The sequence below is a fragment of the Pieris napi genome, chromosome 13 (assembly GCF_905475465.1).
Source record: "Pieris napi chromosome 13, ilPieNapi1.2, whole genome shotgun sequence".
Taxonomy (NCBI): domain Eukaryota; kingdom Metazoa; phylum Arthropoda; class Insecta; order Lepidoptera; family Pieridae; genus Pieris; species Pieris napi.
In genome coordinates, this window is record NC_062246.1 from 10,459,284 (window position 1) to 10,487,147 (window position 27,864).

A 27,864-nucleotide genomic window follows, 5' to 3' on the forward strand; every position below is an offset into this window, starting at 1 on the left:
CAAATAAAAAGATGGGAAGATGATGTGCGAAGAGTAGCTGGCCCTATGTGGCTACGTAAAGCCAGAACAAGAGAAGAGTGGAAGCCCTTAGAGGCCTATGTCCAAGGACAAGCTGTAGAACAGAAACCAACCTACCGACTTGCCGATTAATGATTAGTATTTATATTTATATTTTTAGTGTAATTTTTTGTATTTCACATTTGTATGTACTAGTAGGTATAAGTAATTACAGTAATAAAGGCTTTAATTATTATTATTATATGAGATAGAGTTTTTTAAATCGATCTATATTTTTTTATTTTATTCTTCCTCTTTTTATATTAGTATAGTAAATGTTACGACTATGAATGGTGGTTGTGTGGTATAATGGTTAATATAACAGTTCCATCACGACCTAAACAATGGGGCAAAATCCCTTAAAATCTCTCGCTTCGGTGTCATATTGGGTATTGACTTAGAATAAAATCTGAAACATTCAAGAATATTATAGACACTTCTATTAAGATAAGATATTATAATCGCGAATTTATACGAGATAACTTAATCAATAATTTGTTTTCAGATATAGTGGACCGTGTGTTAAGAACGATATCTGTGTCAGTTTGTGTTATTAACACATAAAATGTGTGATGATTTTCATATGGACACAAAATGATTTTACGGATTTCGTAAGTGTTTTTATAACTATATTAATATATTTGTATATAAACGTAGGAATTGAATTGTGTCGTTGATACGTCATACACGGAAGCAAATACAGGACTCCTATATCAATTGATTAAACTCGCCAAAACGTCGAAATTCAACTGTTTGATTTGGTTCATTCTTTTCTAATAGCTCTTCTTGTCCAAGTTGTGCCTCCTATTCACTTTATATTGTCTGCCCATCTCTTCCTCTGTCTTCCTGTTTTCCTTCTTTCATTTTGTGGTTGCCATCCTGTTATTATTTTATCGATTTCAACCTGTTATCTCTCGTCATGTCCAGCGCCATTTCAATTGCTTTATTTTCTTTAAATTGTCTACTACTTTGGTCGTTACTCTTATCTCTTCTGCTGTGACAGGGATGTGTAGTACTTATAAATAAAACAGAGTTAAAATCCGTTAACTAAGTTCTATTTAAATGACTACTGGCTACATTATTAATGGTAGTAATTATAGAAAATCCCTACATATCACAATTAATTACATATAACATTATTTATCCAGAATAGGGCTAATTTGTTTTTAGAAATGAATGTAATCTAGTATTGTCTTTTATTGACATAACCTTTTAGATATTATAGAAAAACACTTTTTTACCGGATTTGAAATTATATTTTATTATAAATTTACAATTATTTTAAATTTAAACGACGTTTAGCGTGCTTTACAGTGTGCGTGGTTACGGTGACGGTGTATAATTGTAAATTTATAATAAAACATAACTTCAAATCCGGTAAAAAAGTGCTTTTTTATGACTTTAATTTCAAGTTTTTTATATCCTTGCATTTTCCAGTATGCAGCTGTTCCAGAACTGTTATTCTACCAGCTTGTCTAGCATCTGTAATATCCTTGTAATGTGAATTATTTTCTTTTTAATTTTCAGTATAATCTACATATTTCATTTAAGTTTATCACAAAGCAGCCGCATATATCCTAATGAATCGCCCTGTCTTACCGGGTATATGACCGACCTGCAGTCCTGGGTCACCAAGGATGGCCAATTAACAGTCAATGGTAAATTCAAACTCAAAATAACTTTATTCGTCTAGGTAAACAAGTACTTATAAACGTCAATAGACAAGATGTTAAATTGATTCTAAATTTACATTTACTACCAGTTCGCAAGTCAAGGGCGTAAAGCGGACCAGAAACTCCGCCACTCTCGGTATAAAGAACTAAGCAATTCGGCTGAAGTCTTTATAAATGGTTTTTATGGAAATGTGGTAGAATAATATTCTCTTTGGGTTACTCTACTTGTCAATAAAATATAACTTCTCTTTGTATTGGAGGAATGCACTCGAATTTACGAGTTATCTAAATTACGTAATTTTAATATTATTTCCGTTAAAGAAGTCAGTACTTTACACTACACATGAGAACACTTTAGTCAATCATAATAAAAAACAGTAGCGCTACAACCTTTTTAGGTCTGGGCCTCAGATTTCTGCATCTGTTTCATGATCATTTGTCAATCTAATAGGCAAATAGGCAGCCTCCTGTGCCTGACACACACTGACTACTTTTTGCCTCTAAGACAAGCCGTTTTCCTCACGATGTTTTCCGTCACCGTTCGAGCCAATGTTAAATGTGACATAGAAAGTCCATTAGTGCACAGCCGGGGATCGAACCTATGACCTCAGGGATGAGAGTCATACGCTGAAGCCACTAGGCGAACACTGCCTTGCGATTCTGTAACTCACTTTTCGAACTCGCACAGCGGTTTTCACAGCGGCGGTCGTGCTCAAATCAGTCGGGAAGCAGTCATTTTACTATTTGGCCTTCTGGCAATAAACTACAAGCTCCCTCCTTATCAGGGCTGCTCTCGGGTTAATCATAATAGTAGTAATAATTATGATGAAAATACAATTTTCTTTTGACTAAATTTCAGACACACGGGCAATAGATCTATCACACGTACAAAATGTCGCCTCTGTTATAGAGGAATATATAGCGAACTCTGGCCGACGGAAATTCGTGGACAACATAAAATATCTGAGTATAGCCAAATCTAGTTTACAACGAGTTCCTCCGGTGAGTAAGAAGTGAAAATATATTTGAGTTGTTATGTTCAATGGGTTTCAGGAGTCATGACCCTTTCAGAGCCTTGACAGTTTTCCATGTATAATAAATGTTTAATTAATATTGTTACGAAAGCGTTTGTTAGTAAATACAGATTCTGTAACTGCCAAATCTGTTATTTAAAAAAAATACTTTGTGACGTGAATTCTAGATCCGTAATTAATAATAGAGCTTTCGAGAGACATATATTTCTGTGTCTGTTTCGTGAACATTTGTTTTTGCAAATAGGTGATCAGCCTGTTGGGCCGTGCACGTCGTCGACTTTTGGGTTTAAGGATTGCCGGTTATCTCACGATGTTTTGCTTCACCGTACGAGCGAGTGGTAAAGCATAGGCAGAAAGTCCATTACCAGGGCTGGAATTTACGATCTCAGGTATGAGAGTCGCATACTGAAGCCACTATGCCATAACTGCTATTATTCTGTCTAAACTTTTGTAATATGTCTTTTAATTCAGAGCTAATATTAATACTGCTGGCTGAAGCTGCTGAGATATACGGTAACTATAGATAAGCTTCAAGATGATGTTATTTGATTCGAAGGTTTCAGCCCTGCGATTCTGTAACTCACTTTTCGAACTCACACAGCGGTTTTCACATCGGCGGTCGCTCTCAAATCAGTCGTGAAGCAGTCATTTTATGATTTGGCATTCTGATAAACAATAAACTACAAGCTCCCACCTTTTCAGAATGCCAAATCATAAAATGACTGCTTCACTACTGATTTGAGAGCGACCGCCGATGTGAAAACCGCTGTGTTAGATCGAAAAGTGAGTTACAGAATCGCAGGGCAGCTCTGAATAAATTACGACTAAAAAAGGGCGCTTAAAATAACGAGCCAATTCTAAGTTGATTGAAACTTCGCTATTGTTCATTTATATAAAGAAATAAAATTTTCAGATTTTCACCTTTCAAGGTAACTTGCAAAAATCCATATCGGAGAGTTTAGAATACGTCACATTCTATGGAAATTCATTTGGAAGAATACGGGAGACGGGGGCTTACGAGGCGTCCATAAACGCCACATTTGCAAAAGAAGTGTTTCCGGGACTAGCTAGTAATACAAGTACGTTTCTCTTAGTAGTAATTAATCCATATAGAAGTATATAATATGTGTGTTGGCCTAGTGGCTTCAGCGTGCTTATCATTAGGGTGCGTCCATATCTGGCGAATGTGCAGCTCGCGAGCCGTTTGCGAGCTGCACGCACTTAATTCTCGCTCTTACAGTTCCGTTTACTGGCGTCGACGGAAGGAAGAGGCGAGCCCCTAGCACGCCGCCCACGCGCTGTTCGCGTACGGCGCTTAGGTTGCGAGCGAACAAAAATGCACGCGCGCAGCTTGTAAACTGCTCGCGAGCTGCACATTCGCGGCATATTCGCCAGATGTGGACGCACTCTTAAGGTCGATCCCCGGCTGTGCACCAATGGACTTTTGTCTATGCGCATTTAACATTTACTCGAACGGTGAAGGAAAACACCGTGAGGAAACCAGCTTGCCTTAGACCCAAAAAGTCGACGGCATGTTAAACACAGGAGGCTGATCACCTACTTGCCTATTAGATTGACAAATGAACATGAAATAGATACATAAATCTAAGGCTCAGACTTAAAAAGGTTGTATCGCCACTGGTTTGTTTTTTTTTGTTTATTGGTGCTTTAAATATTACTACAAAGTTTTAATAGAACAGGGGGCAAAAGGGCAACCGCCCAACCGCGACTTATACTGATACAAGGCTCGCTAGTCGCTAGTCGCTAAAAGTTGTTTGCCGTAACTGAGACCTTTTAATATCACCCAAACCATGCAAAACAACAGAACCTTATAACTCACCGATTTTTCTTTTATTTAAGGAATACCCTCATGGTCCATCGGTCTAAGGAATGTGACATTTAAGAGATTACGCCAGTTAGATCTGCGAGCGTGTAAAATTGATACCCTGGACGCGTTCACATTCATAGGAATGCCATCCTTAACTCATTTGTATTTAGGAGAAAATAAGATTACGTTTATAGATGCAAATGCCTTTAGTGGCCTCAGAAATCTAGTTCATATAGATTTAAGTAGAATGACATATGTCGATAGGAATGATCCTGTGAAAACCCTTACATTTGAATCTATGGATACTTTTGTTCACTTGAACCTGATATCACTAGACCTTTCATTTACTCCTTTGAGCACAAGAAATATTCCTGTATTAAGCCGACTTGGTAATAAGTTGGAGAGGTTATCCATATGTTATACAGAAATATTCAAACTGCGACCAAACACTTTCGGTAGTTCACCACTCAAATATTTAGATATTTCCGGCAACAGTGATGTCATATCAGATAATGGAACTTTAAGAGGATTAGAGAATACACTACGAGTGGTATATGCACATTCAACCCTTTTGAGTACACTGCACGTTTTCAAAGGTTTTAAAAAGTTGGAAATTCTGAAAGTTTCGCACAACGAAATAACCGAAATTCCAAAAACCACGATGGAGACATTAGAAAACTTGCAAGTACTAGATCTCGGGCATAATAGAATTTCCATTTGGTTTTCCCCTGTTATTTCAAGTATGCCTCGCTTAAAACTCCTGTCTTTGGTGGGAAACAATTTGAACATGTTATCTGATGTTATTTTATCTGATATAAGCAATGTAAAGTACCTGTCTTTATCCAAAAACACAATGATTTGTCATTGCCTTATAAGAGAGATATATGAAATTGCGTATGAAAATGAATTGAAAACGACGCCGACGCCACTTGAGCAAATTACGAATGAAAATAACATTTTCCACGTCGGCTATTTAGAATACAACAATATAATCACGAATAGAACAAATCTAACATCAGCATGCCTTAAAATGGACAACGAAGATACAATATCAAATTGTTTCAAGGGGTTTCCGGTTAATAGTAGTGGGAATTACTTGTTTTTGGATTACGATGAAGATGCATATAGCTGCTTATCTTTTCACACAGGCATTAAAAACTTTTTGAATGAAGTACCTACGTGTTCAGAGGACATGAGGGACATGCCCGATGATTTGACAGTGGCAACACAAAGCAATCTCATGCTTCTCTTAATATTATTGGTAATCCTGCCTATTTTAGTTTTCATCTATATTTTTAAACGGAATTTTAAGTACTTCTTGATAACAATGAGAAATTCGGCTATGTTGAGTTTAATCAGTGACAAGGATGTTAATTATGTCGGTGAGAATTATAATATTAATTAATATATGTAATTAGAATTATAACTGTATAAATGATTTGTAATTACTTCAGAAAACAAACTATTCAATTACGACGTATTTGTGTCGTATTGCAATGAAGACAGGGCATGGGTTCTGGACCAATTGCTGCCTCACGTGGAGATTGACTGCAATATAAGCGTGTGTTTACATGAGCGAGATTTTCAGGTATATTTTATATTATTCATTCCGGTGTTTTGCTTGTAAAAAATTACTGAATTGTCAAGCATCCAAAAAAAAGTAGTCGATCGACCTTCCGTGCTTTCTTAACACCAAACTGAAAAAAATATGTGTAAATTAAGTGCGTATCTACCTCTTCACACATTTTTGTGTCTGTTTCAGTCGTATTTTTAACAAGGTACGCCTGTACACTCAACACACACACTCAATAGATTTGTACATGAAAATTTAAAAAAAATACCGATTCTTTGTTCGGCCATTTTGTTTCTTCTTATTGAATATTTCTAGCATTTGTTATCGATTGTATAATATATAATTATTGTATGAATTAAGTTTTTTATAATCTTAAGTTAATTTTTGTTCCTTGAACCTTTTATCAGATGCTTAAATAAAATAATAAAAGGTGACCAGTAAGGCTTAATGTAAAGTGATACATTTGTTTGTTCCCCATTCCATAAAAAAGTTTTGGTTGTGTATTCCTCGAACTAAATTGGCCTTTTGAGAACATAGGATATTAATTCATATTATTCTTCATATGACTTTGTTTCTTGCAGGTTGGACTCTCAATATTAGAGAACATAGTATCATGTATGGATAGATCCCGGTCTATAATGTTAATCATATCTAGACGTTTTCTTCTCAGCCAGTGGTGCCAATTTGAAATGCACTTGGCTCAGCATAGGTAAGTATCTCTTTATTGCCTTTCTTCTTTTTGTATCTGTTTGATGATTATATTTCTTCTAATAGGCAAGTAATAAGCGCTTTGTGCCTGCGCTCTCGATATTTGATTCCACTGAGCGACTGTTAGATGCGTACATAGACATAAAGTCGATTGGTGCATAGCCGGGGTTCGAACCTGCGCCCTCAGGAATGGAAGTCGCACGCTAAAACCACCAGGCGAACACTGTTATTATTTAATATATATTAAAAAAAAGTATTGAATACCTATCGCTTATACTAAATTAACTTTTTTATTATTGTCAATATTATTTAGAAACTGTCCCATACTTAGGCGGATATATTATTTTAGATGATTTTGGTGAAATAATTTGCGGGCGGCTAGTTTAGTGGAGGCAAGTTTCTCTTGACTTTTATTTTCGATTCACACAAACGGGCGTAAAGGTCAGATTTAGAAATAAAACTTGGCACTAAGTCTGACTCCCGTAGTAAATGTATTGGATAGTCCGCGCTAAGTCCTGTTTTTAATTCTCATCCTAAGGCCTACAACGCACTAGCGGCATGCCGTATTCCGGCTAACCGTCCCTATTGCGGTCTGCCGCAATCGTCACTCGTCAGTGCTTCTTGAAATATTGCACATGATGGATGTTGAAGAAGTTGCGGTAGTTATTTATTTATATCATCGTAGAAAATATCGTCAAAAAACTCTGCGTAGTGCCTAGCGCAAGGAACAAGCGATGACTGAGGCGGGTAGGACGTGGTATTTGCGGCTAACCGCGCCGAGTCCGTGGAGGGGATGCGGCGCGCCGCATCATTCAACCGGTGCGGCTCGCCGCAGCTCCAGATCAACCGGAGCGGTTGACGGTTGTCCGCAAGTCAGTGCGTCGTTATCGTGCGGTTTCATGTAATAATCAATGTGCGGCCTGCCGCAGCGGCACACAGCATTGCGGCCAGCCGCTAGTGCGTTGTAGGCCTAAGTGTGACTTCCGTGTGTCAAATCGATAAGACATTGCTGAAAATTGAGCGTGTCCAACGCGCCATTCTTAAAAGTCAATGTCAAAAATCATTTATTCATATAGGTAACACAATTTACACTTATGAACGTCAAAAAAGAAATATACATTAAATGCTTCTAATATAAGAAATTCTATATCAAACCTTTTCGATACGCAACTTCAAAATTGTACAAAACATCTAACGCTTAGACAACTATATTCAATAGCCACATCCACACCGAACGATCCAAAATGGATCGGCGATCCCGCGATCCGCGATCCAAGATCGCGATGCGTGGAGCGTGGATCGTTCGGTGTGGACGCGGCCAATGGCTTTTTTGGAAACAAACACCGACCACACCAACACAAACTTATATAATATAAGCTACCCAAAAAACGCACTTTCTTCGCCCAACGCTTTTTCTCTTTCAAAGGCTCTTTCATCTTCTAACCACTTTCTTAAAAACAAAATCTTAAGGAACATCTTCTCAACCTGTCCTATGCTGAAACCAAAAGTATTCTAAAGAACCTAAAATCAATAATATGTTAAATGGAAGAGACTAGCATCCCACTTTCTCTTTTAACTATGCATCCTTTTTTATTATGTGTACTATTTTTTTTTTGAAGTGAAACTTCTAATACGACTTTCAACAAGGTTGTGTTAAGCGTTTAACGCTGGGGAGGGAGAATAGAAAGAGACAGAACAAGAGTGAATGCTTCCTATTTTCATTTCCACCTTACGAAGTTTCACTTCTTCCGCGCGGAGGGACTCCACGCACTATTCTTTTTGAAGTGAAACTTCTTTAGGCGTATGAAAATTTTTACCGATGAAACGCAATAATAATAATAATAGCGTCACGAAGATGTGCAGCGTTTTTATCGAAGAAAAGGGCGAATTACCTAATAGAAATTATATTTTTAAAATTTAAATTTCGTAAAGAGAATTTATCAAATATTAGTATTTTATAATATTTTATGCAAAATAATTTATTGATATCTCAGATGACGAATAAAAATGCCACGTGTTTTTATTATCGAAGAAATAAATTTAAAAGTAAATTTATAATTTGTATTAATCTTCGACACTTTTAATATTTTAATAACAATAAAATTCATTAAATTCCTAACAAATCTTCCTTTTTCCCTCCCTCTAAGTCTCGGAAATCTAAAGTTTTAGATTTGTATAAATGTGAACAAGACTTAAAAATTAGTTTGTCAAAGAAGTTTCACTTCTGACATTTGTACTTTGTACGCACGCCCTTCACACTTAGTGCTAAGCGCTTCATTTTTGAATATGACTTTAAAATGTCCCAATAAATTATTTTGTCAACGATAACAACACAATTCTAAATACAATTGAATTTAAATATAATTGTTACATTGTTATTTTAATAACATCTACATATATTAATTATTTATTTGACATTAAAACAAAAGTACATCGACCTATCGGTTTCACTCGTGAATACATTTTGTTCCGAATGAAATCATTTTTATAAGTTGTTTAAAAAAAATATACTAATCATATTATTAAAAACATAGAAGTTTGGTTTTATAATTTTTTGCTTTTATGAACAATTTATTGTACGTTAAAATATCAGGTTTCATTATGTGACAATGATAATCTTCTAAACGTGTTGATTAATAAATAAATAATTACAGCTAATTAGAATCTCCAACTTCTTATTGGGGCCGAAAATAAAAATGCAAATACCTACAGCGATCCCAGTAAAGCCCTCCAAACGTGGAGTTATGTAAATATCTAGTAAATTGTCGTTTATTCTAAAGAAATTTTAATTCCATAGTTTCAATAATAATTACCACAGTAGCTTTAAAAGTTAGTAAAAAAATAAATGCTTCTAAATTACTGCCAGTTCTCAAGGCGTACGAGAAGAACTGGCAACAAACTCTCCGTCACTCTCACATATATAATAAATTAAATACCGTTTTATATCTACACGCTCACCGTCCACAATCTAAAAAACGGTTAAAGAGCTGGCTTCTGATCCTTGATACCTTACGCAGAGTTGGTGATGCTTCTGAGACCTGTAGTTACACATTATATTCACTCATTCACTTACATGGACAAATACACTCATTCAGGCACTCGTGCCAGTTACGCGGTGCGCAATGCTTTTTGTTTTACAAAAATATGGCAGATGATATTGTAAACAGTTATAAAATAATTTTTTTTTTCAATTACATTGAAAAAAAAATGGAATCAACTATTCAGTTATGGAAGATCTGGCATTCCTGACAGGTTTATATAAAAGAGTTCAAAAATCGTACACATTATAATGCATTGTTATAATAAATAAACACATTTTTTTTACTCTTAAATCGTTATTTTTTTTTGGTTAATGATTGTGAACACTACTATTACATAATGCTCTTCATCACATATAACATCCGTTAAAGCGTTCAATTATGATACTGAAAAATAAATAAATAAGGTTTTTAAGACTGTAATTGATTGTGAGAACTATTAAGCTGCGGTCTGAAGAACTCTATAATCGGTAATTAGCGGTTTCACCCAAATTGACAAACGCTTTATTAACACACAATAATTCCTTTTTTTCCCATTTTATTTTAAACAAACAAATGTTCCTTCACTCAAATATATCTCAAAAACAAATAGTATGACAAAATTCAGTTGGGGCTAACTAAAAATCATATTTATTTTTATTAGTAGCGCCATCTATGTGTCAGCTTACGAACTTTTCAGCCCACCGTATAATGCTCACGTTAGGTTAGTAGTCAAAGACAATTAAGTTACTTTAATTGTCTTTGGTGGCTTAACTACTAGAAGTAATGTGTCAATGGAGAACAGTTCCGTCATTGTTTACATAACTTTCACCATTGACAACATGATGTAATATGTCATATTGTTTAACATTTTTCTTAAGGAGTTAACTATGTTACCAATTTGACTATCAAACACAAAACTGTTTTTTTAGTTCAAATCTGTATTTTCTGGAACAACAAAAGCTTAGGAGATTGAGGTACTTAGATTGAGGAGAGTAGTAAACAAATATATTATTTTCAGACTGTTAGAGACGAGAAGAGAAGATCTAATTCTAATTCTTGTAGAAGAAATTCCACGTCGCCTACGCCCAAATACACTGCACTTCCTAATGCTGACCAAGACCTACATCGTCTGGCCGAAAGAAGAATCAGAGAAGAAGGAGTTTTGGAAGAGAATGAAGAAGTCCCTAGTCACACAGAAGTTGAAAAACGTTGAGAATGATTCTTTAGCTTAAGAATATTTGAGATATAAGTAACTAATTTAGTTTTTAAGTTTGTATTTGCGATCGGTTGATGCTAGAAACTATTTGGCATAGTGGAATATGTTCACTGGCCACACTTTAATTAATGGTAATTTAATGACATAACATTGTGCAGCTATCATGTGAAATGACATTTTATCAGATAACAAATCTATAATAGATGGATTTAGTTTAGGCAGGGCCGGATTTAGGGGATGGCCACCGGAGCTTCAGCCCAAGGGCCTCCACAAAAAAGGAGACAATAGAAAATGTTATAAATTCCGACTAGTAATTCTCTCTAGTTAGTATTTTAATTTAATTTTATTAAATACTAAAAGAATCTACTTGGTTTCACAATAAATTATTGATTGAAAAACTCGACTGAAAACAATTGGATTTGGAAAATAATTTGGGATCAGGGGGCCTCCACTACCTACTTTGTTGTTCCGATGCCTCCAGACCTCTAAATGCGGCTCTGAGTTTAGGCAGGATGTTTATAACATTTTTTTGACAGGCCAAATAAAAACTGCTTTTTGTGGAAAAATTATTACAAACTAGTTAAATGGTTTCTCAACAAATATCCTTAAATTTCTTTAAACTTACGGGCTGTCAGAATAATTCCTCCCCTCATTTGTTTTGGTTGAGGTGGCGTCGTCAGTAGATCCAAATTTAGAACGCCGTTGCAAATTCTGAAATTTATTAAAAAATTGTGGTAAACTGCGAAAATATTTAATTTTAATATAGTTTTTATGAATGTCTCCGAGACTAGGTTAGTTATATTGGGGATTCAACACCGGTGTGGGTTATATTATATTATAAATTCTATGAGTGAAATCTACATTTGCGATACGATACGACTGGTATGACTTTTTTTTTATGTGGCTCTGGCACGTCAAGTAAAAGATTTTTTTTATAATTCGTACTTTTTGCCTTAGTAATTCGACCATGTCCTCCGTGTACGGTTTAGGCACTCGCCCGGTACCGCACAACCCTCCCAAAGGCCGAGAACAAATTTAAATTAAATTAAAACTTGCCCTCGAAGCGGGAATCGAACCCCTCACCTAGCTGCCACTTAATAAGACCGCTAGGCTATGAGGCCCCCATACTGGCATGACTTAGAACGAAAAACTCTTTTCTTAAACATTAGTAAAACGAATGTCTTTGCGCTTCTTAAACAAATCTCTTTATTAAAAATCATATTTAATGGATGATGATTTAGTTTTGTCAAGATATATAAAATACCTACCTATATTTCCTCAAATTAATTTCGCCCGTTCTTGTACGCGTCATGCACGTCTTCAGGTATTTAGCAAAACGGACCTCTGTAAATATTAATCATACATACATACAATGTACATAAGATAATATAAAATTTATTTAAACTGTATTTTCTATTAGTTTTAGTTCTGTGCTAGCGGTAGCACAGAATCTCCAACCCGAGATCCTATTTTGATTTATTTATAAAAACTTGGCAACACTCGGCACACTGATACATTGCTACAAGAAAAATAAAATATAATTTTTAATGTGACATGGACTTATAGGCAAACATAAAATTCATAAAGAGATAAAACAATTAAAGAAAAATAAATAAATGGCGCAACATCTTTAGGTCTGGGCCTCAGATTTCTGAATCTGTTTCATGATCATTTTTTTCAATCTATTAGGCAAGTAGGTGATTTGTAGGCCTTTTTGAGTCTTAGACATGTCGGTTTCCTCACGATGTTTTTCTTCACCGTTTGAGCGAATGCGCACATAGAATGAAACTCCATTGGTGCACAGGCGGGGTTCGAACCTACGACCTCAGCGATGAGAGTCGGACGCTGAAGTAACTAGGCTAACACTGCTCACAAAAAAATATATAAAAGCTAAACGAAAATCGATTTCAAAGTGTGAGGGGAGCAACTATGGACATCCAGCTCGTTTATCAGAATGCTCAATCTGGATATCGGTGAGTTTTGACCAAAGCAATCCGGAAAGGAGGTACAAATGGAATGATGGGATGAAATTTATAAATAGCTTAAATGCAAACGATACATCAATTAATTTTCTACGATTGTCCAATGACAATATCTTAAAGTGCGCTATCCTGGTTTTGTATGTTGGACACTTTTTTTGAAGATGATTAAATTTATCTATCTTTATATATGTATATAATTCTACTGGACGTGTGTATGTTACTGAACTCATCTTAAACGGCTGCCCGATTTGAATGAATGTTTTGTATGCATTTGGGTGGCGTCCTGGATTGTAGATTCACAAATCAGCCCAGCAATTAAAATTAATACCATACCGTTTTGTTCCCCGATGTATGTTCTTGGATCAGGTAAGAATGGCGGCTCAGCCATATTCAAATTATCCAATTCCTCCTTCTCTTTTTCATTTTTTGTGTAGCTAAAAGCAATAAATTTTGCCTCATATAACTTTATGTGAGTAAATTATCATTATTAAGTTCAAAACATATTTGCAATATTTTCCCATATATATATATTATATATATCATCTCTCAAATATACAGTAGACAGTACAGAGACTTATGTAATGAATTCACGGTAAATATGTAGTAAACTAAAGTTATAGTCATTGGTTTACTAAGACAAAATACGATATGGAGGTGTTTTTCATATAACAGATGGCAAACGGGCAGGATCACCTGATGTTAAGTGATACCGGCGCCTAGAAGGCTAGTAAGTGCGTTGCCGGCCTTTTAAAAATTAAAAGGCCGGCAACTAAACGGCATTTAAACTACTGCAATGGGTAGCTGGTTTGTAGAGTAATGGTGCGCGGCAAAAACTGCCTTAAAAATGGCTCGGCGTGACTGCCTTTGGTTAAAGCCAGAAAGTTTAAAAGCGAGGAAGGGGTTTGATTGATTGCACTGGTGAAACCTCTGTCACAGGTTACCAGTTGGCGATGGGGTCGCCACTTCCCGACGCCAAAGGTACAATATAGGTTTCTTTATCAAACCTACAAAAAAGTTTCATTTTCGACATTTTCATGCATTATTGTTTCGAGTCGATGTAAAAAGTGAATCTCTAGAAAAATGTATGTAGGTACTCCCGGATATTCCACTTCAGTATTGGCCTTTTGTACCACGTTTATATAATTAGAAATTTCGTACAAAAACTGTTGAATATTGAAGTTGGTATTGCTATTGAAGATTCAAATAGATTCCTTGTGAGAAGACTTAAAATTTCTCAGGAAAACGTATTTAGCACTTACGGATTCGCCTTCAAAAACTTCTCAACTTCTGTAATTTTTTCTTTGATCTCTTTGTAAAACGCTGTTCTAATAACATCCTGGTCTTTCTTTATTTTGTATGTTTCTATGTGCTCTTTTACATTAAATATGAATAGATCTAAAATATAAATTTAATTGTCATGAAATCATTATAAACGGTGATATCAAAATAATTTTAAAATTTAAAATTAAGAAATTCTACTATGACGTAGACTTCTGCTCCAATTATACTCAATTCCATACCATTGGCTACTTCTTAACCATATCCCATCCTGCTAAATCGTGACTTTAGTAATTCATGTATTGAATTATGATTAATGAACCGTAAGATTAACTTTTTGTTTTTAGTTTATTTTTGAAGTGAAACTTCTTTAGGTGCATGAGGGTAAAAAATTTACGGAACGTCACGAAGATGTGCAGCGTTTTTGTCGAAGAAAAGGGAGAGAGCGATTGGGACCGATTGAGAGAGAGAGTGATTTTTATAATTAAAATTTCGTAAAGAGAATTTATGAAATATTAGTATTTTATACTTTAGGCAAAATAATATATTGAAATCTTAAATGACGAATTGTAAATTAAAATTCCACGTGTTTTTATTATCAAAGAAATAAATTAACACACTTAATATTTTAATGACAATTAAATTCATTAAATTCCTAGCATATTATCTTCCTTTTTCCCTCCCTCTAAGTCTCGGAAATCTAAAGAGTTAAAAATTAGTTTGCCAAAGAAGTTTCACTTCTGGCATGTGTACTTTGTACGCACGCACTTTTTTTATTTTATTTGGTAAATGTATATTTTTTCAGGGTTACTTGTAATTTTATTGTTTATTTGTTAATTTGGTTATGCACTTCTTGCACCCTTGCACCACACTTTCAAGAGATCGCTTGTTAGCGATAAGGCCGTCAGTTGCATCCTTAATAATTATTGTTTCATATTTTCATTTGTAATGTAACTAAGATTTAGTAAATAAAAATAAATAATTAAATAATTATTTAATAACAAACAGATGTCCTCTATGCTTCCGAACAGAAATTATTTTCACAAGAACTGAATTCAAGACCTCACAAAAAAAACAAACCATTTAGCTACGCCAAACTAATACACAAAAGTTTTATTACTCAGTTGTAAACAAGTGTATCAAAACACCTACCTTCATATCTATTAGGCATCTCAGCCGCTAAAGCAAAAGACCTAGAACTCTCACTTAAAAGATCTACCATAGACCGAGCTGCGCGCACGCACACATTGGAACCGTCTATGATCTTTGGCAGTTTGACACCTACACGCATCGCGGGAAATGTCAACTCGACTGGTTCTCTAAAATATTAATAATTATATATTAATTTTTAAACTATATGTTCTATAAAAAGTTTTAACTAAAGTCTCTTTTCATCATAGCATAAACGCAATTTGTCAGAGCGGGACAAGAGAGTCCCTTCGTGTGTGGTAAGCATGTGAAGTTATTTAACCTTTCGTATTACACGGTTATTCCCCCTTATAACGCGGGGGTTTACTTACGCACTTATTTCGTTAATAACATCCTTTTTTCTTAACATTCGATTAAATTTAACGAGAAAACTTGAGCGTGAATCTGTACATAACGCGATAAATGGAGCTCCATCAAGCTGGAACCCGCTTTAGAAAAAACTTGATTTTTCTAAATTTACTTTTATCTACAAACGATGCTAGTGAATGTAGTAAACTTTATTTTTTTGTAGTATCATTAATTGCGCCGAAAAAATAATTAATACCGCGCAAAGCAGGAAATATTACAAATAATTCAATAAAAAACTTTGAAACGGGTGCTAAATTGTTTGTAGTTTATTGTAGTGACAAAAAAAATTTTTTTTTACCCCACTTTATTAAAAACTACGGAATAAATGCTAAAATAACGGAACTATGCAAAAAAAAAGACACCGACTCAAAAACTATAAACGATGCTCATAAATGTAGTATACTTTATTTTTTTGTAGTATCATTAATTGCGCCGAAAAAATAATTAATACCGCGCAAAGCAGGAAATATTACAAATAATTCGATAAAAAACTTCGAAACAGGTGCTAAATTGATTGTAGTGACCAAAAAATGTGGTGTAGCATTTATTCGGTAGTTTTTAATAAAGTGGGGTAAAAAAAATTTTTTTTTGTCACTACAATAAACTACAAACAATTTAGCACCCGTTTCAAAGTTTTTTATTGAATTATTTGTAATATTTCCTGCTTTGCGCGGTATTAATTATTTTTTCGGCGCAATTAATGATACTACAAAAAAATAAAGTATACTACATTTATGAGCATCGTTTATAGTTTTTGAGTCGGTGTCTTTTTTTTTGCATAGTTCCGTTATTTTAGCATTCATTCCGTAGTTTTTAATAAAGTGGGGTAAAAAAATTTTTTTTTTGTCACTACAATAAACTACAAACAATTTAGCACCCGTTTCAAAGTTTTTTATTGAATTATTTGTAATATTTCCTGCTTTGCGCGGTATTAATTATTTTTTCGGCGCAATTAATGATACTACAAAAAAATAAAGTATACTACATTTATGAGCATCGTTTATAGTTTTTGAGTCGGTGTCTTTTTTTTTGCATAGTTCCGTTATTTTAGCATTCATTCCGTAGTTTTTAATAAAGTGGGGTAAAAAAATTTTTTTTTTGTCACTACAATAAACTACAAACAATTTAGCACCCGTTGCAAAGTTTTTTATTGAATTATTTGTAATATTTCCTGCTTTGCGCGGTATTAATTATTTTTTCGGCGCAATTAATGATACTACAAAAAAATAAAGTATACTACATTTATGAGCATCGTTTATAGTTTTTGAGTCGGTGTCTTTTTTTTTGCATAGTTCCGTTATTTTAGCATTTATTCCGTAGTTTTTAATAAAGTGGGGTAAAAATTTTTTTTTGTCACTACAATAAACTACAAACAATTTAGCACCCGTTTCAAAGTTTTTTATTGAATTATTTGTAATATTTCCTGCTTTGCGCGGTATTAATTATTTTTTCGGCGCAATTAATGATACTACAAAAAAATAAAGTATACTACATTTATGAGCATCGTTTATAGTTTTTGAGTCGGTGTCTTTTTTTTGCATAGTTCCGTTATTTTAGCATTTATTCCGTAGTTTTTAATAAAGTGGGGTAAAAAATTTTTTTTTTTGTCACTACAATAAACTACAAACAATTTAGCACCCGTTTCAAAGTTTTTTATTGAATTATTTGTAATATTTCCTGCTTTGCGCGGTATTAATTATTTTTTCGGCGCAATTAATGATACTACAAAAAAATAAAGTTTACTACATTCACTAGCATCGTTTGTAGATAAAAGTAAATTTAGAAAAATCAAGTTTTTTCTAAACGGGTTCCAGCTTGATGGAGCTGATAAATGGGGCAAGCGTTTATAATGCGAAATTAGTGATGCCCAAAATCGGTCTTGGTTCTTGCATTTTCGCAAGACCAAGACTGAAAAATGCAAGACTTGAGCAAGACAATACTTAAGTGTTCAAGACTCTTGCGTCTTGCAGTTAAGACAAACTGAGATTTGGGCGTTATTAACGCCAGAACCCAATAACCTATCTCAATCCATACTGCACCATCTAAGATAGTAATCTTAAACCAAATGTTGTAAAAGTGTGCCAATAACCAATCGACGGATAGCCATCTGTCGATACAAGCTATCCATGGGAGGTCGGATCGGTGTCTGTGGATAGACCTTTGTATGAAAATGACAGTTGACGAAAGCTCGATTTCAACAGTTAATTATTTTAACAGATTTTAACTTACACCAGTTTTTTAAATAATTAAAAAAACTGTTTGTTATGTTGTAAACATACACATGAATATCTTATAATAATAGGCGAATATGTATTAGCAAGACTTGCGAGACTCTTTCTGCAAGACCATGTGTATTGACGCAAGACCAAGACTGACCTAAGTCTCGTCTTGGTCTTGCATTTGGGCAACACTATGCGAAATCAATCTACCGTGTTATAGGAGAGATTATTGTACTATATTGAAGAATAAATCGTCTTAATACACTTGGAAAACGTACGGTTCAGGTTCCACTGGCTTTCGTTTCCTGGTAGGCAAGGGTATTGCAACCCAAATATTTAGCATTAGTCCATTGAACTCTCTTCCATACGTTGCTAGCTGAATGGAGTCCCAGACCAAACAATGTTCCAAGTCCCGTAGGAGGGAGTATGAAGCGCATTGGATAGCTTGGGATAGTTGTTCACGAAGGGCTATTCGCACCTGAATGTTATATGGAGTAATGTTAAAATGTGCTTAGTGTGCGGTTGTCATAGGCGTTCGAATTTAGAAGATCGTAGGAAAACGGGAAAGTTTCAGAAACAAACGACGATTCAGAAGCACACAGAATGAACCTGGAGAATCTATTCGATAGTTAGATAGACACTTTAAATAAGAAACAAGAATAAAACAGTTTTGAAACAGTAAACAGTTTCAGTAAACATCATTGATTTTTTTTTATAAAACAGGAGGCTCATCTGATGTTAAGTGATACCGCCGCCCATGGACACTCTCATTGCCGCGATTGCGAGTGCGTTGCCGTCCTTTCAAAACAACTAAATCTATATAATATCTCGCGTATAATATAACTATGTACCTCATTATAAGACTGCGCTTGAAGCGCTGTATATTGCCGTGAGTTTGCCACAATCTCTTCCAGCATCGCCAACATCTGAGATACAGGGTTGAGGGTTATACAAAAAATAAAATAAAATATGTATATTATGGAACATATGATACAGGTATCACTTATTTCACGTCATTAAATTTGAATTGGTAGGCATCCCTACTTATCGGCAAAGAAGACAGAGGGTGTAGGCCGAGAGAAAAAGCCGGCGTAAAAAACTCTCGGTACTCTTTTAAAATAGCAAATCATCAAACAACACTTATTTTAAAATAGATAAATATTAGTATAAATAGATTAAAGTACGTTTATTGATGGCGTTTGTTACCGGCAACGCATCCCTGCACCTGATCTCCAACTCATTATCATCGCAGGCTGCCTTCTGCCATAGATGGATGTACGTATTCATTTGCGTCACAACCCTCGGATCTGGAAGACCGTCACAACGGAGGTACTGTTGCCACTGGATAAAGACATAACTCTCAGCATCTAACATATATTTGACTATTGACAAATGAAACAGAGATATAATATAATTAAAAAAAGCATATCGAGTGTGCAGTGTTGGCCTAGTGGCCATATAAAACAGGGTGAACTTGCCGATGTGAAAGGCCCTTGCTGTGCCAAGGTCCATTCCACATCATTCGTGGTGGTAGAGGACCGTGAGTTTAACGGCTGAAGGCTGCGCTGTTACCGTGTCTTGTCCCGGACGATTTCTGGTGGCACCGTGGGGTTTTAGTGGGTATGCACAACAGCGAGTCCCACATAACCCTTCTCCACCAGGTCAACCGTGCCGCGGGAGGGTATGCGTAACGCATTTCCCCACGAAAAAAATTGGCTTCAGCGTGCGGCTCTAATCCCTGAGGTCGCAGGTTAGATCCCCGGCTGTGCACCAATGGACTTTCTTTATATGTCTTGCTATTCTAATAAACTAGTAGGTGATCAACCTTCTGTGCCTGACACACACCGTCGACTTTTTGGGTCTAAGGCATGCGGGTTTCCTTACGATGTCTTAGTTTAACTTACGAGCGAGTGTTTAATGCGAAAGAGCGTACCTATTCTTAAAAGGCCGGCAACGCACTCGCGAGCCCTTTGGCATTGAGAGTGTCCATGGGCGGCGGTATCACTTAACATCAGGTGAGCCTCCTGCCCGTTTGTCCCCCGTTCTATAAAAAAAAAAACAAAAAAAAACATGGAAAGTGTATTGGTGCACAGCCTCGGAACCAACCTACGACCCCAGATGAGAGACGCACGTTGAAACCACATTTTAATGAGATGAAAGTGCGCTTAAGCAGCCCGCACAATGGATGTCATGCTTGACGCGGGGACTGTGGGGCTGGGTCTACATTCAAAGCCCTCTGAATAGCAATTCAGATGGGTAGCGAGATCCCACCCACTAAATACACTTCAGCCCTCCACACGCGCTTAAGATGGGCCCTGGGGGTTCGCCAGGCATTCTACCCAAGGGACAAAAAGGAATGTTGAATTACTGACGACTTGTAATTTTACAATACAAATTTAAATTAAATTAAAACTTGCCCTCGAACCGGGAATCGAACCCGGTACCCCTCACCTAGCTGCCACTTAATAAGACCGTTAAGCTATGAGGCCCTTAACGTTGAAACCACTAGGCCAACACTGCTCAACTGCTCACAGCTTTGTATAATGTGAAATTAATCATAATCATGAAAGAAGATCTGTGTTTGTTTTGATTTTACTTTCCATATATTATTGACAATTAATATTCTTAAAACTATCGGAATACAAAACCTGGAGACGCGATATGTATCTTTACTAAACGGCTTGAAAAATGGTACATAAGCGTAGAAAATAATTAAGGTTTTTCGTATTAATGGGATTAAAAATTTAATCAAATTCTTACCTCTGCCTCAAGTTGTTTATTTCTCGCATAGTCAATTTTCTGTTTATCAAATTCTGAAAATTTATCCAATTAAAGAAGGGCCAGATCATTTATTGGTCTATAATAATAATAATTTACTTGCAAGAATATGGTACAAAAATATGTTTTGGTGGTCCACTATTTCACAAATCATGTCTTTAGGCAAGGATATTTTTTGGTAAATGATAACAATCAAAAGTCAAAATCATTGAATCTCATAGGTAACACAATGTACATACACTTATGAACGTCAAAATAAAGAAATGTATATGAAATGCTTCTAACTTTACATTTAGTGCCAGTTCTCAAATCACGGGCATAGAACGGAAGAGAAGAACTGGCAATAAACTCTCCGCCACTCTTTTTAAATCGCCATGTTTTTTTTACACAACGTTTGTAAGGAGCTGCAACCATTACACCATGTTCCACATGACATCTTAAGTAATTAATAATAACAACATAAATTAAAAACAAAGACTTATCCTCTATCAGCAGGAGGCATGGTGAAATAGGAGCACGCACTTACATTCTCGTGGGAACAACACGCAAACACATAGTCGAAATAACTAACATCACCGCATACACGAATTCAAGTACGTCCAGTCACCACAAGTAGCACCCGTTCACGAGTATGACGCATGGCCAGCAATCGTATATAAATTTAAATAAATGAGGAGGAACTTAAGAAAAAAAAAAACAATCCTTGATAAGTCATGATGCTTGAAAAAAGAAACCTCAATCTAAAAAAAAAAATTCTCATCCAATTTCTTTTTAGTAATAGAAGAACTTACTATGAAACAAAGTGCACGTCTTGGCCAATATATCTCTTCGTATCTCCTGCTCGGCATTGTCTTTTGCCATCAATTCTGCTCTTTCTCGCGCCAGGGCTAGTCTCTTCTCCTTTGCTCCAGCTAAAATGGCTTGTCTGCAATTTTATTTACATACTCCTAAGTGACTTTTTACCGGAAACTATTTACCTTTTTCAAATAAATTAATCATGTATTTTAATTAAACTACTGATTTATTATTAGACAGCCACGAATGAGTTATATGAAACAGCGTATTATATCGTTAACTAGCTGTCCCGCGAACTTCGTTTCTTCTTAATGTGATTTTACTTAGCCTACCTTTTACATACCAACATGGAAAATTTTGCTATGCTACCTCAGAAGGTAGCAAAATTTTCCATGTTGGTAGAACAGTCTCGGGACTGTTCGGTTTTCCGGAATTAAATCTTTTTAGATTTTTCTGTAAATTTTTCTCTATTTAAACCTCACAGTTCAAGTCATAAATTTTTAATAAATAAATAGGGGTTGATCGTAGAGGGGTGAAAATGTATGTAGTTTTGTAGGCGGTATCATAAAAAAATAAAAAGAAAGAATGTTGTCTAAAAAATAAAAAAATAAATTTAGGGCCCCCTAAATTTCAATTTTTAAACCCTTAACATTTAGGGGTTTGAAAGATTATATATAGCCAATTCTCAGACTGATTCAGTCATAAAAAAATTCATAAGAATCGGTCGAGCCGTTTCGGAGGAGTATGGGAACGAACACTGTGACACGAGAATTTTATGTATTAGATAATTAAAATTCATGGCCCTTTATGCATTTTAATACATAGGTATGTCATGTGGCAAATACTAAGTTTTATTATTAATTATTTAAGTTAATTATACTAAGACTAATCAATTTATGACGAATTGCATTTGTGGTACATTGATTTGTTTTTTTACACGGCCTTAAGTCGGCCTTTGGAATCCAAAGGGACCTTCGAGACTAAAATAAAACCTAGAAAAGTTAAGGACAAGGTTAACAAGTAAAGGCTATTTTTACTTTTAATTGTCTACAATCGAACAAAACTAACTTTTCTGCTTCTTTCTCCGCTCTCCATTCTTCTATACGCTGTTGAAGCCATACTTCTCTCTCCTTCTTATTCATACTTTTCCAATTTTTGGGCTGTCAAGCAACCTTTCTTTACACTTTTGAATATCTTTTGTCTATTTTATATTTGAATTACGTTAAAAATAGCTATATTAGTGTAAAATGAGATAATTTACTTTGTCTTTGATCAACTCATTCAATAATTTGTATTCTTATTATATATATACGTACTAAACACACGTGCTTTCTTATCGACGTTTGAATAAAAAGTTAATGAAATAAATTTGGCGCAAAGCGTTGCTATGGTAAACAGAAGAATTGTTCTTGATATTTTATTAACAGTAGCAACAATAAAACCGAGTTCACTCGAAATGAACACTGTATAAGAACATACTTTGCATTTATTATTAAAACTTGTATATTGTGGTTTTTAAGACGTAATAAATATTACGAATATAATTTATTTCTTGTTGAGGTCACTGCGTTAATACATCAAACAAATGGCTGAATTAATCTTGATGAAGTTTGTGTTTAAATTAAAGTTCATTTATTCATTTATGAACACTTCGTTGCAGAAATATAATACAATTGACATAGGAGAGTTGGCCTAGTGGCTTCAGCGTGCGACTCTCATACCTGAGGTCGTAGGTTCGATTCCCGGCTGTGCACCAATGTAATATCTTTCTATGTGCGCATTAAATATTCGTTCGAACGTTGAAGGAAAACATCGTGAGGAAACCGACATGTCAGGAGTTAGAGAGGTTGTAGGAGAGGTTGTTATAAATGAAAAGGGAGGCAACTGGCGGCCTTATCGCAAGCGATCTCGACCACTCTTTCTCTTCTTCTTCTCAACGCAAACATTAGGGTAGTATAGTTCTCATTATTCACAATAATTGCTGACAAGCACTTGTGCGTCATACGTACACTAAACCAACCATATGGTTTCTGGGGAGAAATGGATGGAGGAAACTAAGAACAGATCCAAATGGAAAGTTCAGGAGGAGGTTCTTAACCCAAAAAGGGGTTCACACTGTACAACACAAAGACGCGGAAATAACAATAACTAACATAGAGTATAAAAATGTTTGATATGTTATTTTTAACAGTATGGAATTAAAGTGGCTTTATTATTATTCTTTTATCCGATAATGAAGCTTTATATATATGTATAATACTCGCATAGAATAAATATTACGACATTTATTAATTAACAATTGGACTTACAAATATTCTTTAAATGCATTACCTTTTCAAAGGCGGGTATCTCTTCCACTTCCTTCCCTTTCTTTCCCTTCTTGCCTTTCTTCTTTTTAGTTTCAACTTCTTCCTCTTCCACTTTCTGCTGTTCTTCTGTATTTTGAAAATAAATTAAAATTTAATCCATAGGCGAGTATAAAATTATTAAAACACAAATATAATGTTGCAAAATATTTGCCTTGACCAATGCTTTCACTAAAATAATGATATTAATTTTTAGATATACCCACCTCCAACTAAAGACTCCTCGGACCACTGGAACTGCTCACTGCTTGTTTTTCGAACCACTTCGACAACCTATAATTTTTTTCTTTATAAGTATCAAAATTTTGACTGATAAAAAAAATTAGATTAATTATTTTTGATTAATAATGAAACTATTGATCATAATTGAACTCATTGCAAGATGTCTTACCTCTTCCGCCTTCTTTTTGCCCTTCTTCTTTTTCGGCTTGATCTCTGAAAATAAAGAGACAAACGATAAAAAAGAGATATTTTTTTTTTAACTTTGTTTCAATGCATAATGTAATCAAAAACGGGGCCACGTACTAACAAATAATAAATTTTATTCTATAAAGCAAATATTTGGAACAACAAAATCCTAATAATGAAGCAATTTAAAGTCACTGAAAGAGTTTTTATTTCCTCTCAGTCATAACGTAGGCGGTAACTAAGATTATATTGATCAAACAGTATTTTGGGTGTCCTTTAAGACCGATGACGGAGCTATTCTATAGATCGAGGTTTCAGAGGGCTAACCTTCTGAAAAGGGCACATATGATTCGGTGAATAACTTTAGTTTTATTGTTCTTCGAGTGAACTGAAAAAAGTACTATTATTTCTTAGTGCCTATAGTAGCTAGTAAATTTTTATTTTAAAGTAATTTCTTGTTTGTTTTTTGTTTCGTGTGTAAATCGTTTTTCATTTGTTATGCATTTTTGTCGATTTAGTCACCTGTTAGGACAGGTTTGTCTTTTAATTATAAATAAATACATCAATAAAATTATATAGTATTTGAATCAAGGTTTAGAAATATCGGATTACATAAAAAATATTCTATCTATTGTATATATATAAATACAAATTTCTAGATATTCTATCGTTGTCGACGTAAACTGAATTTATTGCATACTATACGTAGACTAGACATTGACGCATTCTACTCGATTAACATGTTAGTTGTTACTCAGCATTATTTCATAAATGAAATACCTAATAAATTTTATGAAATCAATCTAAATTCTGAACCACAAATAATTTAATTTAAAAGTATTTTGAGACGTTTATTTCTTATTTTATTTATAGGATCTAGTAGCCTATCAGGCACGCGATCAGGCATATCTGTGGCCGAGCTTAGGTACCAAATCTCCCCTTTCCTAAAAAGGGAATTTATTTGCTTAAAAGGTTTTGCGTCTCCCGCCGGGCCCGGGTGCCAACTGCTCCGGAAATATCCTCATGGTATTTATGGGTGAGTCGTAGGCCGGCGGGACCCACGTTACCTCTTGTGCTATTTACCTTTCACGTTTATTTAAACTACCATTACTAGTACAATTTAGTTGATCAGTGGTCCGTTTTCGCCGTGGTCGTTCGACAGGTGATTTTTAAGAATACTTTACGCACAGATGGGCTAGAGCCATAGAGCCAAAAGGAGAGGCGTTGGCGGTTAGTTTGGACATAGGGAAAGCCTTCGATCGGGTATACCTCACTCGAGAAATTGTGCGACTGGATTTCCAGCTTTTTGGCCGAGCACATCAAGGTCGTTGTCGACGGTGAATGTAAACAAATTCTGGATTTCCCCAAGGCTGTGTACTCTGTTATTACTGCATATCAATGATATGTGTCAGTTCTGCGGCGTTCATTGATATGCGGATGACTGGGGACGCCTTTTAAATCGGCCGTGTAAATATTTTTCGGGTTGATAGTAGTGTCGTTTATGACAGACATTAGGGGAGCTCAAAAAGGAATATCGGAGTTTCTCTCTAGTGTGTCAGATTTGCGAGAATATCTAAGTTCTAACAACGTACATAATTTAATTTCGCCCAAGTTGCGAAAAAATATTGACTTTTGTCAAAAATCAAGTATTTTAAAAACTCTAGTACGAATGTTCTTTATATTGAACCACGACAGTGGAATAAATGATTTTTGAATTTGAATTTAATCACGATGCATCATGAGTAAGCTTATCGTCCATGGTTGAGTATGTAAAAAAATATATTTTTGTATAGGAATTCGCTGACGCAACACTTGCGAATCATCAGTCAATGTATTGGGTATGGCCAACTTCAAGACGCACATCGGCAGATACATATCTGAGATATTGATGGAGCATGAAAAATGTCAAAGTATGAACGCTGAAAATGTGATCATTAATTTTTTTAAATCTAATGCATTTCCGTGACGCTCACAAATCTTCTACTAAAGAATGTACGTATTGATATAAGCGATACTTACCTTCAACAACAGGAGGTAAGCTCTCAAACGAGGCGCTGGTGTATGAAGTATCTGTGTACTGAACTTCTTCCGGTTCAGGTTCGAGGTCCGTCGTAAGCACCAGTTCCTCTTGAACTTCGACATCTGGAAAACAAGTAGTGAAAGCTGTTTCAAAAAACTGGTTACAGACCGTCTTGGTACACACGATAAATAAATAATACATTCCGAAAACACGTGATTTACTTAAAAAAATTTAAGCTGTAATATATTCGACATAGAGTCCTTTAAGAAAACAGCGTACCAATTCTTAAAAGGCCGGCAACGCACTCGTGATTGACTCGCATTAAGAGTGTCCACAGCTGTAAGCGTGCGCTGTGTCTGTGATAGATTTTGGAACCTTAGAGTCATGCCAATACGTAAGTAGAGGAACAGTATATGCCTTCAAAAAAAAGAACGTACCTATTCTTCAAAGACTGGCGCACGCACTCGCGCACGCTAAGCCTCTGGCATTGAGAGTGTCCATGGGCGGTACTTACGAATTATAATAAAATGCCTGTGCTTTGGTACGCAAGGGTGGAGGGGCTGCTTTCCCGCAGCGCCGGAGCAGAATTTTTGCCGCAATGGCGTTAAATACGTAAGTACCAAAAATCCATCTGTTTCTATAAATATTTTTATTTTACAGCCTTCTGGACACACGTCGACAATTTTTGGATCGATTTCCTCACGATGTTCCTTTACCAAGTGTCACAGGTTTGTGCATTCCCAACAACCCTGTGATCTACTAAAATATGCACTGCGTTTTTAATAATATTATATGATTAATAGTAATGTAAATAAATAATACGTATTACCTTGAGGTGGTGGTTCGCCCTGAAAAATAAATAGTTTTAAAACAAATTTATTTCATAATTGGTCATTTAATACTAAGCCTAGATCTAACCTTTTTCTTATCTTTTTTCCCCATTATTTACAAAAACGTTTACAATATAAGTTATACCAAAAAAATGTCAAAAACGTCATGACAAAGCCAACTGAATTGAATAGGCAAAAGACAAGATGTATAATTGACATACATCCTTACATATCTGTGGTGTAAATGAAGAAACTTTTGACATTGTTGTGACGACTTCAAAATTAACGAAAAGAAAAGTCTAATTATAACAATCGAATTTCAACTTTTTTTATTATTATTTTCACCGATCAATCTCTTTCGTGCCTTCTCCACCTACACGACACTGGCGAAGTACCTTGTGCCCAGTTGGCACAAATAAAAGCCATTAAAAAAAAAGTCTAATCAAAAAGTGTAGATGTAAGCATTTTTTGGCGTCATAGGCATTACCTACTTCAGAAAATAGGTGAAGTAAGTAATGCCTC

General features: G+C 35.2%; 3 protein-coding genes across 12 annotated transcripts in view; 2 read left to right on the forward strand and 1 right to left on the reverse strand.

The window, feature by feature from the left end:
• LOC125055085 (dynein axonemal intermediate chain 7-like) overlaps window positions 1–27,614 on the reverse strand; it is a 34,936-nt gene extending 7,322 nt beyond the window's left edge. For 4 of the 7 annotated variants that reach the window (XR_007117817.1, XM_047657316.1, XM_047657311.1 and 1 more), the window contains exons 1-15: window positions 26,512–26,728; window positions 24,476–24,519; window positions 24,291–24,357; window positions 24,050–24,153; window positions 22,787–22,878; window positions 21,715–21,848; window positions 20,906–20,958; window positions 19,352–19,486; window positions 18,997–19,071; window positions 18,424–18,623; window positions 15,522–15,688; window positions 14,351–14,486; window positions 13,425–13,525; window positions 12,378–12,453; window positions 11,735–11,820 (exon numbers count right to left, since the gene is read on the reverse strand). Coding sequence is in view for 6 of the 7 variants with exons in the window: in XM_047657316.1 (XP_047513272.1) it covers window positions 11,735–11,820; window positions 12,378–12,453; window positions 13,425–13,525; window positions 14,351–14,486; window positions 15,522–15,688; window positions 18,424–18,623; window positions 18,997–19,071; window positions 19,352–19,486; window positions 20,906–20,958; window positions 21,715–21,848; window positions 22,787–22,878; window positions 24,050–24,153; window positions 24,291–24,357; window positions 24,476–24,519; window positions 26,512–26,713 (1,672 nt within the window). In the remaining variant the exon portion in view is untranslated. Of the gene's footprint in view, window positions 1–11,734; window positions 11,821–12,377; window positions 12,454–13,424; window positions 13,526–14,350; window positions 14,487–15,521; window positions 15,689–18,423; window positions 18,624–18,996; window positions 19,072–19,351; window positions 19,487–20,905; window positions 20,959–21,714; window positions 21,849–22,786; window positions 22,879–24,049; window positions 24,154–24,290; window positions 24,358–24,475; window positions 24,520–26,511; window positions 26,729–26,791; window positions 26,911–27,341; window positions 27,361–27,430 lie in introns of those variants that run through there. The other 3 variants (XM_047657312.1, XM_047657314.1, XM_047657315.1) reach the window with 3 other exon arrangements.
• Window positions 563–11,227, forward strand: LOC125055086 (toll-like receptor 5). Of its 2 annotated transcripts, XM_047657318.1 has the most exons (8): window positions 563–668; window positions 1,585–1,715; window positions 2,590–2,732; window positions 3,678–3,843; window positions 4,625–5,974; window positions 6,047–6,180; window positions 6,747–6,874; window positions 10,912–11,227. In XM_047657318.1, the coding sequence occupies exons 1-8, from the start codon at window positions 652–654 to the stop codon at window positions 11,123–11,125; spliced, it is 2,283 nt and encodes a 760-aa protein (XP_047513274.1). In that variant the 5' UTR covers window positions 563–651; the 3' UTR covers window positions 11,126–11,227. The 2 variants fall into 2 exon arrangements, with proteins under 2 accessions (XP_047513274.1, XP_047513275.1); XM_047657319.1 differs by lacking the exon at window positions 4,625–5,974.
• Window positions 26,318–27,864, forward strand: part of LOC125055090 (fatty acyl-CoA reductase 1-like) — a 33,598-nt gene continuing 32,051 nt past the window's right edge. The window contains exon 1 of one of the 3 annotated variants that reach the window (XM_047657322.1): window positions 26,318–26,419. In XM_047657322.1, coding sequence (XP_047513278.1) covers window positions 26,333–26,419 — 87 coding nt within the window. In that variant the 5' untranslated portion in view covers window positions 26,318–26,332. Of the gene's footprint in view, window positions 26,420–27,201; window positions 27,241–27,864 lie in introns of those variants that run through there. The other 2 variants (XM_047657324.1, XM_047657323.1) reach the window with 2 other exon arrangements.

Coding starts and splice junctions, on each gene's coding strand:
- LOC125055086 (XM_047657318.1), top strand. Junction 6,181..6,746: donor TACATGAGCGAGATTTTCAG/GTATATTTTATA, acceptor TGTTTCTTGCAG/GTTGGACTCTCAATATTAGA. Junction 6,875..10,911: donor ATGCACTTGGCTCAGCATAG/GTAAGTATCTCT, acceptor TATTATTTTCAG/ACTGTTAGAGACGAGAAGAG.